General features: G+C 37.2%; 1 protein-coding gene across 2 annotated transcripts; it reads left to right on the forward strand.

The window, feature by feature from the left end:
* The first annotated feature begins 8620 nt into the window (after positions 1 to 8620).
* Positions 8621 to 15689, forward strand: LOC104899620 (probable disease resistance protein At5g43730). Of its 2 annotated transcripts, none has more exons than XM_010686839.4 (3): positions 8621 to 8864; positions 12889 to 14382; positions 15328 to 15689. In XM_010686839.4, the coding sequence occupies exons 2-3, from the start codon at positions 12919 to 12921 to the stop codon at positions 15343 to 15345; spliced, it is 1482 nt and encodes a 493-aa protein (XP_010685141.1). In that variant the 5' UTR covers positions 8621 to 8864; positions 12889 to 12918; the 3' UTR covers positions 15346 to 15689. The 2 variants fall into 2 exon arrangements, with proteins under 2 accessions (XP_010685141.1, XP_057246911.1); XM_057390928.1 differs by lacking the exon at positions 8621 to 8864 and adding an exon at positions 9460 to 9478.
* Positions 15690 to 20310: the final 4621 nt, after the last annotated feature.

A 20310-nucleotide genomic window follows, 5' to 3' on the forward strand; every position in this document is an offset into this window, starting at 1 on the left:
AAATTGACCTCACCTCCGGATCTATATCTGTCCCTACAGCCACCGTCCTCGTCGGATCTTCTGCCAGCATTTCTTGCTGAGTTTCCCCATCAGGCTTTGGTCTTGGCGTATCCTCTGGCCTGGCCTCTAACTCCTCCATTGATATTTCCATCATCTCCTCCTTATCTTTTTCTGCCTTCTTCTCTCCTTGCATTCATCGGGCCCTTCTTTGAGCCCTTCTTTGCTTTCTCCCGGGTGGATTTGCTTCTTCCACTGGCATCCTCCTAGCTGGCTGTTTCAAGGTTGTCAAATAGCATGACTTTGCTGCCTCCTGGTTCCCCTCAGCTTAGCTGTCATCCCTTCATTAGTGACATACAGCATTGTCAGATGATAAGTGGAAACGACACCTTGGACATCATGTATCAGAGGCGTCCCACTATGGCGTTGTAGGCCCCAGGAACGTCTACCACCAGAAATTCAGTCATGATATCCCGGACTTCATTGCCGTCTCCTATCCGGACCGGGAGGCTCACCAAACCCTCGGAGTTACAGCGCCCCGGTGAATCCAATTACAGGATATCGGACGGCTTCAAGTATTCTCGTCCTATCATCAATTTTTCGAACGTTGAGAGATACAGGATGTTAGCTGAGCTTCCACCGTCTACCAGGATCCTATGGACCAAACAATTCGAAATTCTTAGAGTGACCACCAATGGGTCATCATGAGGGAAGACCACATGCTCTGCGTCTTTCAGCGTGAAAGTCATTGCCGGCATGGCTGGCGGATGCCTCCACTTCATGCTCTCATTGAAATTGACTTGGTGCCTGAATTCCTTCAGGCTGGCTTTGGCTCCATTCACACTACCTCCATGAATAGGTCCGCCACTGATGACGTGAATTTCACTTATCCTTGATTGAACGTTTTTGTTGACTGGTTTCACCAGATCTCCTTCTTTCGTCTGTGCTTTATATTGGCTGAAATAGCCTCTTCTCAACAAATCTTCTAGATTATCTTTCAAGTGACGACAATCTTCCGTGACATGGCCGTGATCCCCATGGAAATCACCATTTGCTTTTATCACGATTTTTGTGGAACATAGGTTTAGGACGCTGCCATTTGTCGCTATCCTTGTTCTTCAAAAAGATCTGACTTCTTGAGGTAGTCAGCTGGGTGTACGCGTCAAATCTGTTCTGCGCTCACCTCCTTCCCGAACATTCCTCTCACGATCCCTACGATCGCGGTCATACCTTTCGCCATCCCTTTCTCGTTCATCTCCTCTTTTACCATATGCGACTCTTGTCGTCTATCATCTCGGGCGCGATCAGATTCACGGCCCTTATCTTTCTTTTGCTTATCCTCTTTCTTCTCAGATTCACGTTTCCCACAGCTTTGTCAAACTCTTCCCCTCTGATATAATCATTTGCTTTACCCAGGACGGGACCCAGAGTGGTGTAAGATTTACGACCCAGATAATTTCGAAATGGTGACCCCTCCTTGAGGCCAGTCATCAAGGCTAGCACCGCTACATCTTGCTGTAAGCGTGGAATTGAAACGGCTTCAACATTAAAGCGACCGATATAGTCCCTTAAACTTTCATTTGCCCCTGCTTGACAGACAATAATTCTCCCGTAGTACGCTCGCGGCGCCTATTACTGACAAAGTGAGTACTGAATGTGGACGACAACTGGGAGAAGCTAGAGATGCTACCTGGCTTTAGACTTTTGAACCAAGTCTGGGCTATGCCTGTCAATGTGGACGGGAAGACCTTGCACCATATGGCGTCTACATCAGTGTAAAGGAACATGTGACCTTCGTAAGCAGCCACGTGGTCATCTGGATCCGAAGTGCCATCATACTTGGAGGTTGGCATCTTGATTCTCGTCATTGGATGGTTCAAAATATCCATAGTGAAGGGGGAGAGCTTAGGCTTAATGAGTAGGTGACCTCCCATCGAATAGTTACTAGCGCCTGAGGCACTGTACTCACGACGGGAGCCACCCTGGGCCTCTTCCTCTGAATGATACAATTCTTCTGTCTCCAGAATGTCTTCTTCATAGTCTGACTGATCAATCCTTTTTTCCATCTCTCGTCCGCTAGGGTTCAAAGATCGCATTTTCCGAAGGGGGTGCCGTCCGCGTTCCTACCGGCCGTGACCAGTGGTCGCTTACGTGCACCGCCAGCAGGTTGATTGGGTGTGCTTTGTTGGGGTTGGCAGTCAACATTTGAATGAAAGAAGCACAGTTTGCAGCTGTTCGGTGAGAATTGACTTAGCTGAGCTAAATTGAGAGGTACGTTACTATTTGGTGTCTGTCCCTCGGGAGATTGGTAGTTGAATTGTGGGTTTCCTATCGCCCAGTGATGACTGGCCGCGAGGTCTGCATCCTTATCCTTGGATCCTTGATTTGTGTTGTTTACGTCACCCATGATTGCTTCTTGCTAAGGTTGGGAGGCCCCTCCTTCTAGCGCCAAATTGTTTCGGTTCGAAACGGTTAGCGTCCTCGCAAGAGTCCGCCAAGCTTGAGAGCTCACGTCCTTGCTGGAAAGCTGCACAGGATGCAAACGTAAACTACCCTCGGGTGGTTTTGAGGAAACCCCCTCCGACGCTCAAGTCAGATATTTGGACCATAGATGTAGAGAGAGAAGTAAGAGAGAGAGGATAAGCTATTTTTAGTGTGTAAGGAATGTACCTGCAGGATAGTACCATCGGGGTTTTATAGAGTACTATTCCTCTGACAGGGCGTGTAATCCTTTGACACGTGTAGGGCTATGACGCATTTGACAGGTGGGAAGATTCCCTTTATTTTGTCTGTTAGGGTCCGCCAACATTGTCGTCCCATGGGCGATCTGGCTCAAACAGTGCTTTTAATGGCTTAATCGCGCTCGCGTCCATAATATTATTCGCGGCCACAGATGGGAAGGCCGCTAATAAACTTGGGTTATACCCATACAATAAGGTTTGATCCCGAGACTTCAAGTTTATATACAAAAGTCTTAACTACTAGACCAAATGACATGTAAGTGTTATCATTTTAAAGTATAATAGTAATAAATAAAAGAATTTCCTTACTCTGGGTATAGCCCGAGCTTAATAACTAGTTTAAAAATAGAATTCTACTAACAAGTGCCCTATGGAGCTGCATAAGGAACTTATTTTGACACAAGTCATTTAATACAAATATCAATTTGGAAGAGTAATATATAAATATAAGTTATTTATGAAACACCCCGGAAACACTCATTAGTGACCAGGAGGAAACGTTGTCCGAGCGGTTCTCAAAAGTCGTCATCTCATTGAGGATGCCCCTTGTCCATGGTGTGCATTTGAGGAGGAAATGTGGCAACATGCTCTATTTTGCTGCCCCAAATTCGCTGCCTATGGGAAGCTCACCGATGCCAAGAAATGATGAGAAATATTGGCCAGGAGGAATCTTGTGAAGCTTTGGTGAGATCATGAGATGGGATGCTCTCGACAAAAAGATGGTGCAGAAAGGATGTTACATAGCCTGGAACGTGTGGGCTGAGAGGAATAGATGGGTCTTTGAAAATAAATCCCAACCTTTAGCTTTAATCACTTAGAGGAAGAATTCAATTCCTACACTACCCGCATCTATGGAGTAACGATGCAGGCCCATGTATGAAGCTCCCCTCGCTGGAGCGCACCTCCCCCCTGGTGTCATAAAGGTAAACGCTGATGCAAGTGTTGGGGAAGACGGGTGGATCAGGCTCGGTATTGTGGCTCGAGATTCAAATGGAAAGGTTTGTTTCTCTGCAGTGAGAAGGACCCGTGCTTGGTGGCCTCCGGAGGTTGCAGAATGCAAAGCTATTCATTTAGCTGTGTGATTGGCTAAGTCCCATGGTTTGCGGGATGTTTTGATTGAATAAGATTCACAGGTTGTAACTTCAAGGTTGTGAAAGGCGATTTTTTTTTCTCGGACCTAGATTTCATATTAGGAGATGTGCTTGCTTTGAGTAATGATTTTAATTCTATTAGTTTCATTCATATTAAAAGGGATGGGAATGTTGTTGCGCAAAATCTTGCTAGAGTAGTGCCTTTTGGAATTGAGCGATGTTGGGAGAATCATATTCCCCAAAATGTAGCTCCGTATGTACTGATGGACACTTTGTCCCTTGATTAATGCACTTTTCTAGTTTTCTCCTAAAAAAAAGTTTTTGCCACACTATCATGTAGGGCTTTATAGGTAACACTAATTTGTGTCTCTTGATGGAATATGTACAATCAATGGCTGCAATAATTTTGAGCCATTGACATTTTGATTAGGCCCGTTTATCTATACTAATATATTAAAAGTTGTTGTTAATTAAGGGACGGCGTCACGTGACACTTTTGTACGTTTTGGTATTTTTACTACATATGATCCATATTAAAACAAAAGATAGTGAATGCTAGATGTAGGATTTGATCTCATGACTTCAAGTTTATATATACTGAAGTTTTAACCATTGAACCAAATTATATTTGGTGATATCATTTTAAAGTAAATTATTAATAATGAAAACAATAAGCTCCTAAGGCATTGCCCGGAACTACAAACTAGTTTTAATATAAAATTGCTACAAAATAGTTTTCATTTAGTGGAAAGCGCAATGCACAGTTATTCAATTACTATAATATTTTTGATGTGTGTTGCAATAATAATTTCGATGGCTATGATCAATCGAATCACTGATAACCAATCTTTTCTTCTTTTCCCCTTTTTATTAGAATTAGTTTTTAGAAACAGTTATATTTGTGTTAGGATTTGGTAGTTTAAGACAGATTAATATTATTTAGTGTAGAAAGATGTCAATTAAAAGGAATAACTACTGAATGGATTTATAATGACCATTTATATCTATACTAATATATTAAAAGCGGTGCCTAAACAAGAAACGGTGCCACATAGCGCTCTCCTTAAGAGAGTTTTACTCCATGTAATCCACAATAATAATAAAAAAATTAGGGTCTTATTTGGTTGTATATAGGAAGTCATACTTCCTAGGAAGTTATTTTTTCCATGTATTTGAAATTCCTAGGAAGTGTAAACTTGTGTTTGGTTGTATATAGGGGGACCTAGGTAAGTAACTTCCTCCATTTTGGAGGAAGTAGAACTTCCTAGGAAGTGGAAATTCCCATGGTTTTGCCAACCAAACAACTTCATATACTTCTACTTCCTAGGAATTTGCACTTTCCATGATTTGTTTTGTCAACCAAACAAGGCCTAGAAGTTGCATAGTATAGAGTTTGATCCCGCGACTTCTAAAACATATACTCAAGTCTTAACCATTAGACCAAATAACATTTAATGCTATCATCTTAAATTATAATATTAATAAATAAAAATTCTCCTTATCCAGAGCGTAGTCTGGGCCTAATAATTAGTTGTAGCTTAAATCTTGTTTGCAATCAATAATCGGCGGGAAAAAGTCGCAGGAAAAGCAAAATCCGGTAGAAGAGGAAGAAGGAGAGGAAGAAACAGTTGGTTGAAGGTAAGGCCAAGTAGCTTGTTTAACTAAACTATTTCGAATGGAAATCTCATAGCTGGAACCAGCAGAAGAAGCTGACATTTCGGCGATTGCGACGACCGGAGTAGGAGAGATAATCGAGGAAGGACTCAAGGAGATCGGTGGTGGTGGTGATGGTTGTCGTTGGTGTTTTCGCGAAGAGGAAATGGGGCGGGAGGAAAGAGAAATGAAAAATGAGAGGAGAAGAGGAATTGGGGTGGGGAAGGAGGAAGAGCTACAGTAATGTGGCCGCATGGTTTGGGTTCTGTGTGGCATGTTGCACAAAAAACGGACTGTAATATAATAAACATTAAGTGATGATAATAATATTTTTTAATATTATACTCCCTCCGTCCCTTAATAGAGTGCACATTTCTTTTTTGGACACTATTCAAAGGTAAAGAAAGCCCTCAAAAAATATTTCTAATATATAAGAAAAAACATAGTCATGTGGGGTCTTGTTTGATTCGTCTCATTACGTACATTAAGAAAAATAAACTTTTATAATTTTTACTAATATGAAATTAAAGATATTAACGATACAAAACGTGCATTGGCAAACGTGTATTGGAGAAATGGGCACTCTATTAAGGGACGGAGGGAGTAATATGTTAATATTCAATAATAATTATAATAATAAAAATATTATTTAATTAATAATAAATTCATAATAATAAGTTAATAATAATAATAATAATAATAATAATAATAATAATAATAACAACAACAATAATAATAATAATAATAATAATAATAATAATAATAATAATAATAATAGTGGTAGTAGTAGTAGTAGTAGTAGTAGTAGTAGTAGTAGTAGTAGTAGTAGTAATGATAAAATAATTGTAATTATAATCATTGTTTTATTATCAGAGAAATAAATTACGAACGAAATATTGATATTAATATTAATGGTAACATAATTGTAATAATAATAATTATTATTATCACTGTTTTATTATCAGAGAAATAAATTACAAACTGAACTGAAAATAAGTTGGGGAAAACAGGCCCTCACCCTGAAACCTGTCCAAATCCAAGAGATATATGTTCTCAAAAATAGACCGTGTCTTACAAATTCTCACGATAATAATTTTTGCTAATTAGTTAAGTATTTTAGCACAATAGTTTAGAGTTGGTAATCTATATGTAGACTTACATTAGTTTTTAGTTAATATATCCAGTACATTAGTTAGTGTTGTTCATAATTAGTTAAGATCTATTGACCATTAATTACTTTCCAATATAAATAAAGACATCACTTTTTTTCATAAATGTAAAATGTCAAATACAAAAGACAACCGGAAAAAAGAACTTAAAACTACCTAGTATTTGGAGTAATCGTACCAATTTCAGTTTGGTTCTTGAAATTTGTTTTTTTAGTCTTCTTAAAATTACTTTTATTCTTTACAATTCTTCCCTTTAATTTGTTTTGCACGATTCGTGTCTAAAATAACCAATGTAGTTGTACTTGATGAGAATTGTTCTTCTATAATTGGTTTTGTAGTCGTTAAGACTTTGGTTATACTTGCAACAGTAGTCTTGTACACTTCTTGCAGGCGCTTACTTGCATCTTCATTATCTTGACTTTTGAGAATGAGATTGTAGAATTTTCTTGCTGTTTCATATCTCCATGGGGTTACGTTGTTTGTAATTGCTCTAGAGATTGATCTATCCATTTCTATATTTCACACTTCACTCTTTGCAAATCTAGTCCAACTTTTACACATACCTATGTAGTACTATTGTGATTGAACAAATACGATGCGTTATGATATGGTTTTTATGATATAACTAATAGTGAAAGTATTATATCAGACGGTCTGACCGAAACTTTCAGTCGGACCATCAACAACAACAACAACGACAACCAACAACAATAAGAGCGGAGGAAAGGGAAGCTCCGACGAAAGAGATGGCAAGAACATCAACAACAACAACAACAAACCAACAACAGCAGCGTGGTGGCTTGCGAGCAGCACCACGCATCACACACAACAGCGAGGAAAAAAAATGGAGGAACACTCGCTGCAAAGATAAGCTCCGGCGAGATTGGGACACCGGCGAGCTTAAGGGAACGCCGGCGAAGGTAGGAGCACATGCGAGAGAGAATTCGAGGGGTCTGGGTTGCGGGTTTTCACGAGGAAGGAAGATGTATATAAGTTTTGGTTTCATTTAGATGTATTTAAGTTTCAGTTAGTTTCTCTTTGAGTTTCATTTAGATGTATTTGAGTTTCAGTTAAAAATATATAAAAACCAACTGAAATAAAATTATAACTAACTGAAACAAAAATAGAGCTAAATGAAACTAGAATAAAGCTAAATGAAACAAATAGAGCTAAATGAAACCAGAATAGAGGTAAATGAAACAAATTAGAGCTAAATGAAAGAATTAATGTGTCAACTGAAAATTGCATGAAGCGGTCTGACCATCTATTATGGTCAGACGCGTCTGACACAATACGTTCTCTAACTAATATAATTCAGCGCTTAATTAATATACTTCACCGCTTAATTAATAGATTTCAGCACTTAACTAATTCATCCAGAAGCAAGTTGAGACTAGTATAACTAATAAGTCCAAACGCTTAACTAATTCCGGTGCTGGTTGACACACGCGCGTGATGTCAGCATCTGGTCTCACGATAACACTAACGTGAGACCGTCTCTTAAAAAACGGGCTCATATATTAATTGACCGTATATTCCACAAATCTTTGTTAATGTGATTAACAATTCTAAAGAAAGAAAATAATAATAGTACTCTAAGAAGGAAGAAAACAACCTTTTCTCCATCTTTCTGCATTTTTAAAATTCAACTAAATCAATGGACTAGATTATTTAAAAGAAAATAAAGGGCTAAGATGTCAATTATTATACTTCCTGCGTTTCAAAATAAATGATACATTTTGACTAAAACGCTTATCGATGCACTACTTTGACTACTAATATCTTTAATTATGTATTAGAGTAAAGTATAAAATTTTGATTTTCTGAAAATATACATTAAGACAAATCCAACAACATATTACATTATAACAATTGATTTTACCTAATAGTAAATAATGCATGGTCAAACCTCATTCATGAATAGTGAAAAAGTCAAAATGTATCATCTATTTTGAAACGGAGGAAGTAATAATTTAACGGTTTATATTTTTACGTCAAACAAGTAATAGTATTGCAAATTTGCAATTAACGGATGGTTTAATAGTTTAATTAGTTGATAGCTCGTAGAGAAAAGTCTTTTGAAGGAAAAATCTCCATTTCTTTGAAATTTCTTGACGACGTTCCTGAAGAATGGCCAAAACCAGAATTTTTTCCTGCGTGCTTCAACAGAATTCCACAGAGTTTCCAATTTCCTGACTTGTGACTTGTGACTTGTGAGTTTCTTTCCTTTCTAACTCATCAATTATTTCTTCCAATTTTTAATATAAGCTGCTTGTGATTTTGGTATGTTTGTTAATTTTTCTACTATACGTGTTTAATGTTTATTAATCATTTCCTTATGATAGACCCAAATTAATTTCTTTTTGAAACCATGTATATCAGTTGACTCTACTGTTTGACCTTCGTATGTCTTAACTCTTAATTGTATAATTAGTACAAATCTAATATTCAGATGAAAATCTATTTAGTGGATATGATAATCGTAGATTTGGATTGGAAAATTTTGGATTGGCGAAAATCATTTTTTTTTTTCGTGCTAGTCAAACTAAGATCTTATATAGGAAGATTATTTCTTAGAATGCAGCTTTTGATGTAAAGCTCACTAATTAGAGAATGATAGAAGCTTTTCATTATTATTGATTTCTTTTTTTTGTCAAGTACAGAAAGGCAATAACAACTAACAAGAGATACGTAGAAGTTTAAGGGTATGAATATTGGTAGTCTTAAGGGGAGTCTTGAGCAAAGACTATGCAATAATGTTGAAAGAAAAAGATGGGAGTCTTGGAGTGAGTTTGATAATCAAAGACTCCATCCAAGACTATGACATGTAAGGAGTTAAATTTCTAGCCACTTAAAAGTTGACATTTGTCTTTTATTTTCCATTTTTGTTTGTAAAATCAATTTAAAAACATAGTCCGTGGAGAGTTTGAGTGATAAAGTATAAAATTAGAATGAATCTGGAGTGAGTCTGTAAAATTAAAAAGTAGTGGAAAACTGATGTGGCACAGTCTGGAGTTTGGAGTTGAGTATGAGGGATAAACTCACTCTTAGTATAGAGTTAAACATGTGGATGTCTCACTAGTTTAGTTGGTGAAGTCGTGGGCCTAGTATCCTAGAGCTGGGACCAAATCTTGTTTATATCGTTACCCTTGGTGGTTCTATGTACACCGAAGTATGTACAAAGTTAAAACCTTACCTAGCTCTAAGTTTGACCTTGGTTGACCCTGCATCTTTTATGAATAACAAAAATGGTTATAGATGTATAGTCGTGTCCATGTTATGTATTTGCAGATTACTTGAAGTTTCTCTTCTTGTTGACATCTTAGGTTTTCTTGGATGAAGTAAATCTAGGCTTAACTGGTATTTCTATGTTTTATTCATCTATACATCGTAGCAGCCTATGTAATGGGTTTTGCAGAGACAGTATGGCAGCTAGGTCTTATATCCATCCTCCCCCCTCCCCCCTTGAGACAAGGAGTGATCCCTCCTTACATAAAAAAATGTAACTGGTTTTGCAAGGAGTGGGAAGTTTGGGTAGTTGAATCGTGGGTCCTTCTAGTTTTAATATTGGCCTTGAACTTTTGTTTTAGAAGCAAATGCATCCTACTTCATTGCTACTAGGTTCAAAGTAGTTAAAAGGTAAGTTAGAGATGTATGAAGTGCTACACTATATAACATTTATGTTAGATCATTAATCATATAAAACCAGATTTTAGTCATCTGTAGTAAGCTCAAGCTTCCTTCTTATGTAGCACATACTATAATAAGGGGTATGGATGTAGTTTGTAGCTTACCCAATCAACCTGGTAATTTCGCCATACTACCTCCGACAAATTTTCATTTGTGTTACCCAAATTTCTTTTTCATAGAAAGGAGTACACAAACTTATAAAAAGTGATGTTAATATTACATCTGTAAAGAGTTAACCGATAAAGGGTTTAGATACAAATAAGAAGTTGCTTAAGTATATATTTTTTTCCTGTCAAAAAAAAAAAAAAGAAGTTGCTTAAGTATATCTATTTGATGATTCATATCCTTAGGTTCTATATCATATATTCATTGGTTAACCTAGAAGAAATTCTACTACAATTAAATGTGGTAATGTGGTCTCTATTGGAGGAAGGAGGAAGGGGGGGGGGGGGACTCAAGCAGACATGAGGAATGAAACCATGTTGCACAGGAGGCGCTGGTAGCACCAGTGTGTTATGCCTCAGGTTCTGAAACCTCATAACTTTAGTTTCTGTTATGTTCAAGGTCCCCCTTTTACGAGAAGAATCCCATTCATTAATTATTGCCTAGTATATGTTGTGTTCAAGCGGGCCCCAGCCCCCTTTAAGTGCATTAGATTCTACTTTTTTTGGAATCCCTTTTCCTTTAACTTTTTGTCTTCTATGAATCTCTTTGGAAGTGAAGGCGTAATTTGGAGTCAAAACTTATTTCAGTTTCCAACGATCGTGCTTCTTATACTACTGTAGATTTGTACTCCCTTCGTTTTAAAAAGATTTTTGTTACATTTACTATTTTAGGATGTCAGATACTGATCAAAACCCCGAAGATTACTTGAATTAGTTGGTGGGGAAAGATGGGGCTGCTGTGATTATTACTTACGTGTCCTGGTGAAATTTTATGTAGTGCTGTTAATTTTGGAAGGATGTAACAATTTGACTATTACATGTAGATGGGAGAGAGTTTCAGAAATTAAATAAGATCATTCCGTGTGAGTAAATTTATCTATCCTAATTCATTAACCATATTGCCACATTCGTTCTTGTTTACGCACTAAATTGTTGATATTATCTTTGACTTATAGTTATATATAAAGCCAGAATGTTAGTACTAGATGTGGTTGAACCATATGAACTTGTGAAATATGATATAGCATGGTTTAGATTTTTCACCGGCTCAGATATTTCACTCTTATAGACCAAGATTGATTTTATGATGTAATTGGCGATCTGCACATACTTAGACATACAAGCTTTCTAAGACTGATATGAAGCATTACCAAATCCCCAAGTATGAACTTAGTTCTTGAGTTCAAAATGTTGAAGGATAGTTTGCTCTCTGTCATCTATCAAACTAGCACCTTGTTCTCTTCATTCTATGCATACTGATTACTGAACCAAGATTATTTTTGTTAATCAAGACTCATTTTTAGAGATTAAAACCGAACTTTACTGATCCTCTGTTCTTATATGCAGTTACTAATTAATTGTACTGCTCAAGGTAGATTTTGTTGTTCATATTTTTACTTATAAACTGATTTTTGCTGATTGAAACTGTTTTTTACTTATTATTTATTTTATCCTGTATTTAACATTTGGTTTATTTATATGAGGTGAAGAGAACAAAACTGCAGTCCATTATCTTATTAATCATGCCTTCCTTAAGTTTTTTGTCTAGCAACTAAAGAATTAAAGGCATATAGATTTGAAGACAACCCTTGTCATGCTGTAAGTGGGAGTCCTGAAAAAGATAATGATGTTGTATACATATGGTATTGTATAATATAGTATTTTATTCTTATCACTATCCCTATAAACTTTGTTTCTTTTGCTTTTGCAATCACTTGGAGGTAATATGAGTAAAAGCTCATATTTCTATCTCCTTTACTTGATCCTAACTTTCTCCCCAATATATATTCACTTGAAAAAGATTTTTAAATTTTGCACAAGATATCGTATCTCTTCAACTATCCAATTGTGTTTTCAACTGTCGCTTAAGGCAACATTGATTTAATGAAACATGTTAGGCTGCCATCTAGTTTCATCATCTGTGGGGTTGATGTAGTACATATGCTCTACGCTTCTTTTTTTCTGGGTTAATATGATTAATGTCAAGTTCTGAATGTTGTACTAAGATTTTTGCTCTACTTTACTCATGTCAATCTTCACTAGTGTTCCCTAGCCACTATTCAAGCTGTGAGAGAAACGAGGTTTGGACTTGGCAGTTCAATGTCCTCAACTTCCAAGTATCTTTTTACATATCCATAAAATATGTTGTTGGCCCTCAAAATAATTCTGGCCTTTTGAGTTTCTAGTTTGATTTTGGATAATAATTTTAAATCACGAATCTGGTTTCTTTTTCTACTTAGTTTGGATTTTCCTTTGTTTCAAAATTGGTTATTTATTTTCAGTTCCTATCAGTTTACCTCCATAGTTTATGTTGTGTTCATTTATTTTGGAGGCATTGTCATATACTTTGTGTTGATTCCTTCACTGTTTTCCCCTTAAACAGTATGGTGGCCACTGATCTTGTGTACTTCAAATGGCTGATATTGTGGAGAATATTCCAATTCTTTACAACACCTTCACAGCATGCATGGAGGTGCCTGAAAAGTGTTTAAAGCTGAGAGTCCAACTGCAACAAATATCAAGTACAGAGAGCGATATGATTGCACGGTTGAAGTCAGAGGAGGATGGAAATCCAAGCACGAAGCAGAAGGAATATGTGAGGACTCTGTTTAAACTAATCGAGAATTTCATAAAAATGGCCACTAAGACCCTGGAGAAACATGGGGGAGGGGGTTGGTGGAGTCGCATAGTTATGGTTCTAAAAGCAGATAACCTTCTCAAGGAAGGAGAATATTTACTAAGCCAAGCTGACCACCTAATGAAGGAAGGCCTAACGTTTGATGAAGTCTACACGCGAGGTATGAAGTTACCTGTAGAGAAGTTCATTGGCGTTACTATGAAGAAGCTCCACGAAGACGCTTTTCGTTCCATAAAGACTAGGGTTGACATCATTGGCATACATGGGAATTTGGGTGCTGGGAAAACCAACTTCATGAAAGCCTTGTATAATAGTGTGCACGATGACCATAAGCACTTTAAGGCTGTGTTTTGGGCAGGGGCTCCCCAGGAACAACAACATGATATCAAGAGCTTGCAGGAATGTGTTGCAGAGGCTATGAAATTTAAGTTTGAGGATGAGGATGTGGTGAGAAGAAGCAGTTTGCTGCAAGCAAAGTTGAAGAATATGACACCTGGTCATGTCATTCTCTTTGTCGATAATGTAAAGGAGCAATTTCTAATGAACGAGGTAGGGATTCCAATTGGATATGATGAAGCTGAAAATTTCTGCTGTACACTTGTATTTACGACTTCATCTGAGGATGTTTGCAATAAGATGCGTTGTTCAACGCAATTCAAAATGAATCTCCTTGCTGAGGATGAAGCTCGAGAGTTGTTCTTGCATGAAGCTCGCTTGAGTAATACTCATTGTACCCGAGCTCATGGCCGGAGGATGGTAAAGGTGGCAAATGATGTGGCAAAGCAATGCGCACGTGTGCCTTTTGTCATCACACTAATTGCCCGGTCTATGACCGGGAAAGATGACATTTGTGAGTGGAAGAATCGCCTCAATGAGCTGAAGGGCATTGTTGAGGACTTGCATGGTGATGAGGCCAAGATATTAGAGCAACTAAAGTTCAGCCTTAATTGCATCAAAGACCACACCATCCGGGTTTGCTTCTTGGATTCTGCGAGTGTACTCCTCGAGGGGCATCAATATACTAGACAAAAGCTCATTCAGCTCTGGGTTCAAAACAGAAGAATCGGTATGAAACGTCGTAAGGTTGCTAGTCTGACTACCGCTGTCACCGATCAGGGTCATACTATTATAAATGAACTCCAAAGAGCATACTTGCTGGAAATCCAAGAACTAGATGGGACAGAATACGTGAGTATGAATAAGTGGATCAGAAAAATGGCTATGAATATACTACACGAGGTAAGCTCCCATATATGATTCATTGTTTATTTTGTTTCGTTCTAGAAAGACTACGAGAAAATTATTTTTTTCGACGAATTTTTTTTAAGATTCTTTGAGAAGATGATGCATCAACCTATTTTTCTCTTTGATAGCTTATACTACATGCTAATGCTTTACGTGACACTTCATCGGTTTTTCTACTAGTTGCTATCTACTTTCTGTGTTTTTTTATTACTTATACCATTTCACTTCGGCATGCACATTAAGGGTCCGTTTGGTTGGAAATATTTTAGGCTTGGAAACGGATTGAGGTAACACACTCCCTTATTTTATGTTTGGTTGGGTTATCCATTTTTTTCACTCCCTTACTAGCCCAATTTTGATTCCCCATCTTGAAACCCTCCTCACACCATAGGAAACAAAAAGTAAGGGAGTCATTAGGCCAATGATTCCATTCCTACATCAAAACAAACAAGTGTCTAAAGTAACACATTCCATTTCCATTCCATCCTTTCATCCCATTCCATTCCCTTTCCATTCCTTATTTTGAACCAAACGACCCCTAAGGAAGAATGGTTAGTGAAAATAATTGAAAGTAAACCTATGTGAAAGGTGTGAAAAGTAAGAGAGAAAGAAACAGTAATTAGAGGGAGAGGGAAGTTGGGCAGTTTATTAAATGAATGAAGAGCAATGACTAATGAGGGAGTCTAAAAAGAAAGATTTTCCAAATAAGGACATGGAAAAAGTATTTCAAAACAGAAAAAAGGGAAATGGTAGAAATAATATAAAGCTGAGGAAGGATGGACTATGGACTTGGTTTTTAATTAGAATTTCATCCATTTTATGTATGATTTCATTTGTAAAATCATCTGAGTTGAAAAGGGCAAGTTGTACAGTTTATTATAGCTCCTTATTCATGAAGTTTTCTGTCCTATTTTTTATGATCAATGTCGGGCTATACAGGAGGCGGCAGTACCATGATGATACCTTTCGGCTTTCAGGTGCTGGGTCCAGTCTTTCGAGTGCAAATGGTCCACATACCATCTTTATAGCTATTCGTGGTACACATTGTAAGGAAGTCATTTTTTCATCTGAAAAGTGTGCAATTGCTTGCATGCCATTGAAAACAAAAGATGTTTTCCTTTCAAGACATTTGTTTTGTAGAAAGGATGTATGATGTATGTTGTTTCAATTTCTTTGTAGAGTTGGCGTACTTGATGAACCGTGAACGATGTTGGTCAAATGCTTGTGATTGACTAATTGTTGTCGTCCTTTTTTGGGGTTTACCGATTCTCATATATACATTTCATATGCTTCATGGATCATGATTGAAGTACATATTCGATCTAACAACCTATGTGTGTTTTTGGGTCCTGTTTTGTCAAAATCGGGTGCAAAATGAAAAGTCAGAGCATCAACCTTCATTAATATTCTCATAATTTCTCTCTCTTCATTTCATTCGTCCACATAACTTTCTACTACATCTTTTTTTTTTTTTTGACAAGTTCTACTAACTTTATCATATACCCTTCCCATTTCACAATTTCACACCTACTTTTATTAACCTTCCCATTTACCTTCTCTCTCCTACTTTTCCATACCCCACCTGCTTTTTCTCTCCTACTTTTCATACCCCACCAATATCAATAAATAATTTGATTCATCACATTAATTTTAGATAATATTAATTAAATCAAAATATGGTAATTATAATTAAATAATTACCTTGTAATTAATCGGATTAATTCATTAATTATATTATATTAACAAAAAAATGTTATTTTTAATTACACTACTTTACCCAATTTTCCTTTGCGGTTTAATTTGAAAATTACATAATTGCTAGCTATAATAATTTACCCGATTTTAACTTTAATTATAGCGACAATTAAATACGCAAAAAAACACCATAAATTTATTTGAAAAAACATAGATGAAAAAGCACAAATTACCATACAATTAATTTTAAAGAAAATATTTCAATAATTTAGATCTTCAATCGTCATCAGTGGACTGATGATTAATTTGCCAAATATGTTGAATCAAGTCTCGTTGTAAGGCATTGTGCACATTTCTATCCCATGCATCAGCTCGCCTTTCAATATATCATTCCGTTCCAATATCATTAATTCGACATGTCACCATAATTCTGATATGTATCTTACTCATCCTCAATAATCATATTATGAAAAATTATACAAGCCAACATTATCTCACACAACAACGTTTCATCCCATACAAGAGTTGGTCTTTGTATTATTGCGAAACGTTATTGAAGAACACCAAAGGCCCGATCAACATCTTTTTGGACAGATTCTTGTCGCTCAGTGAACAATTGATCCACGGGATTCATTGGGAGTCGAATCACTGGGATGAACATGGCCCACTTAGGATATATCCCATCAGTTTATATAGTACCCTTTGTTATATGTGTTCCCATTGATTGTAAAATTCACTTGAGGGGCTTTACCTTGATATAAATCATCAAACACCGGAGATCGTTGCAACACGTTGATGTCATTGCAAGTTCCAGGTGTTCCATAAAATGCGTGTCATATCCATAAGTCACAGAAGCAATAACTTCTAAGATAACCGTTGCAGATTTACTCCTTCCTTGGTATAATCCTTTCCAAGCACGTGGATAGTTTTTCCATTGCCAATACATGCAATCTATACTGCCCATCATGCCAGAAAATCCCCGTCTTTCTCCATCATATAGGAGGCGCTGCAATCTATAATGGTAGGCCTCCTCAAGTACTCTTCTGTGAGCGCTTCTCGAACCCCTTTAACAAAGTGAGCAAGGCTTGCTTTTGCAGTTGACTGAGCTATTTTGATGTACAGATCAATTGAATCAACTGCTACTCGTTAGGCTAGCATCCTCAACACTGTTGTGCATTTCGGGATAGGAGTGGCTCCTAGTTTTCCAGTAGCGTCGTGACGTTGCGTGAAGTATTTATGTTGTTTCGCAGTAACTGCCTCCACAACTCGAAGGAATAGAGATCTACGCATACGAAATCTACGTCGGAACATAGATTATGGGTATAACGGACGATCAACAAAGTAATCGTTCATTAACCTTGTGTTTGCAGCTTCACGATCTCTATCAATGTACTTAAGCTTCTTGTAAGATCTTCTTCTGTTGCTGGATGCTTTTGCGACTGGGGCAACAACCATTTGAGCAGCTTTCTCGATTATGTAATCTTCTTCTTCATCTAGACACTCGTTCACAACGATGATGTTGTTGACATATTCAACAAAGAATTCATCACTTGAACTAGAAGAATTTTCATTTGGATTCATGTTTGTGAGAAAATTTGAGAAGGGGGAAAGCTGTAGTATTTATTGGAAGGAGAATATTGTTCTAAAAATCAAACGCAATGTAACTATTCTTTTATAGTCATATGTGGATAAGATCGCAATCTATATCCATGGATAAGATTGGTTTTATCTCTGCGGATAAGATCGCAATCTATATCTATGGATAAGATTGGTTCTATCTCTGCGGATAAGATTGCAATCTATATCTACGGATAAGATTGGTCCTATCAATGCAAATTGCAATCTATAAAGTCAATAAATAAGATAAGATGCAGTCTATAACATTAGTGGACAAGATAAGATGACATTTAGCACTAAAATAGAAGTACATTAATCATAAATATTGGTACATGAATCATAAGAACACAAGTCCATTAACTAAAACACGCTTACATTTAACAATTTAAACAAGTACATTAATCATAAAACAATACAACATTAACCATTAAAACACGATAACATTTATCCTAAAAATAGATGAGTTATTTCATGAATTCTTCCTTCAGCTTCGCAAGTTACTCTTCCTCAAATGGTTCAAGATACGATTTTGTCATCAACAATTGAAACATCTTAAACCTCATTTTAGTTTCATCTCGTTGTTTTTGGTACTCGAGCATATCAGACATTCCCTTCCTCATTCGACTTCACTCATTTTGCATACCGCTTAAAGTGTTGTTGAATTCATCCAAACTTGTTGCAACACCTTTCAATTTGTTTTGGGCTTTCTTTTTCTTCCAACCCTCGGGACGTACACTTGTTCCGGCTTCGTCGCTTGATCTCTTAGAACTCCCTTCACTCACAACGGTTGAATCTTTACCAGACATCCATCTTGAAAGTTCTTGCATTGCTACCCAACAATGGTAAAACTCGAAAGCTTTTCCCTTTTTATCTCTATAAAGATCATGTGCTTTAGCCTCTATATCGTTAATAACCTCACCACTAGCTTGCATACGCTCAACTGCCGCAAGTTCTGCTACGTACCCATAAAGTAACACCTTCATTGATTTGATTCCAACGCCTTTTAATAGCTCTCACGGTTCTTTTGTGCATGACATTCGGTCTTTTAGCAACTGCTGCGTCGTAGGCCACTTTGATTTCAAGCCATAACGCTCCCTTTTTCCCGATATGTTCCTTTCTCAGCATTACCGAAACAAGTAAGGTAAGCGAACACCAAGTGTTTATCTTCTTCTGCAATCCACCTATCTTTCGGGTGCTTCTTCCCTTGCTTACCTTTAGTTACTTTTGGTTGGAACTTGAACTTGAACTTGAACTACATCTTCATCATCATTGAGTGATTGCGTTGGAAATTGGTTTTCAACTCGCATTCTATTGCTACTCCCGTCTCCTCCCGAAGGTGTGGGATATGGATCTACTCGCATTCTGTTTTTCATATTTTCGTTTTTACTTTTAAAAAAAAACTAAAAATTGAAAACAGAAAACAATAATAAATTAAACGAACACTTAAATTTCTTTTTTTCCAATGTGTAAATGGGGTTTTTTGTCTTGTCAATACATACATGCAAAACTATCATTCTCAAGCAAAGAGTAATTTGCTGACATTGGGTACCTAAGTAAAACAAATCAGACTTCCAAAGTGCCTATATTAACTTTCCAAATGCACACATTATTGGAATAAGGAGTCTAATTTTAACATAAAGTTAGACAAATCAAGCCTGCATTCTCATAATAAGCTCATTCCATCTCACTCTAAACCAACACTATTCCAAGACATCTCGTACCAAACCTAATCGTCCCTTCTATTTTCCTTCCTTTGTTTCCCTTTGAATCTCGGCCTACAACGGATAATTTTTAAAAATAATCCGTCAGTCTTACCAAATGGAATAAGCTAATGACTAATTGAATTAACCTAATCACTAAAGAGGTGTTTAGTTTAGGGGGTCTCAAGAAATGGTAAGGGGAAGAGAATTAATATTTCCCTTAGGTTTTGTTTGTTAGGTCCATTTAATCATACCGACCCTTTACACTATTCTTTTCCCCCAAACTCCTCTAAATCCATTCCCCTCGTTCCCCAAGTTTCCACTTACCCTTTATCTCCCATACTCTTGACCATCATTGACCACTACCTTCACCACCACACCGCCGCTTGAACCAATACCATCATTGACCACTAACCAATGACCATCCCAACCACCAACGCCCCCCATCTAAACCCCCAACCACCACCACCCACCCACCCAACCTCCTTGATATCCAATAAAGCACCTCCATAAACCCACCATCAACCAGAAATTACTACCCCACCCGAAACCACCATGACACCACCCAAAAACACAACTCTAACACACATCGAACCCTACCCCTCCACATGAAAAACAACCACAAAAAACACCTCCCACCCTCCCTCCAAAAAATAATATATCTACAAGAGAAAGAAGGAGAGAGAAAAAAGTTGTTGCTACTGGCAAAGGAAAGGGGAAGGTGGCGGAAGAGGGAGGGGAAGGGGTTAGCGATGGGGGAGGGGAAGAGAGGGAGGTGAGGTGAGATTTTGTAGTGTAAGGGTGGTGGTGATTTTTAGGGGAAAAGTCGTGGTGGTGGATAGGATTTTCCTTTGATATATTTTAAAAAATAACTTAAAAAGTCAAAGGGTAAACATTCTTATTCTCATTG

The sequence above is a fragment of the Beta vulgaris genome, chromosome 7, assembly GCF_026745355.1.
Source record: "Beta vulgaris subsp. vulgaris cultivar EL10 chromosome 7, EL10.2, whole genome shotgun sequence".
NCBI lineage: Eukaryota > Viridiplantae > Streptophyta > Magnoliopsida > Caryophyllales > Amaranthaceae > Beta > Beta vulgaris.

What these genes read in the sequence shown, in the direction of transcription:
- LOC104899620 (XM_010686839.4), top strand. Translation starts at nt 12,919, where the DNA reads ATGGCTGATATTGTGGAGAATATTCCAATTCTTTACAACACCTTCACA.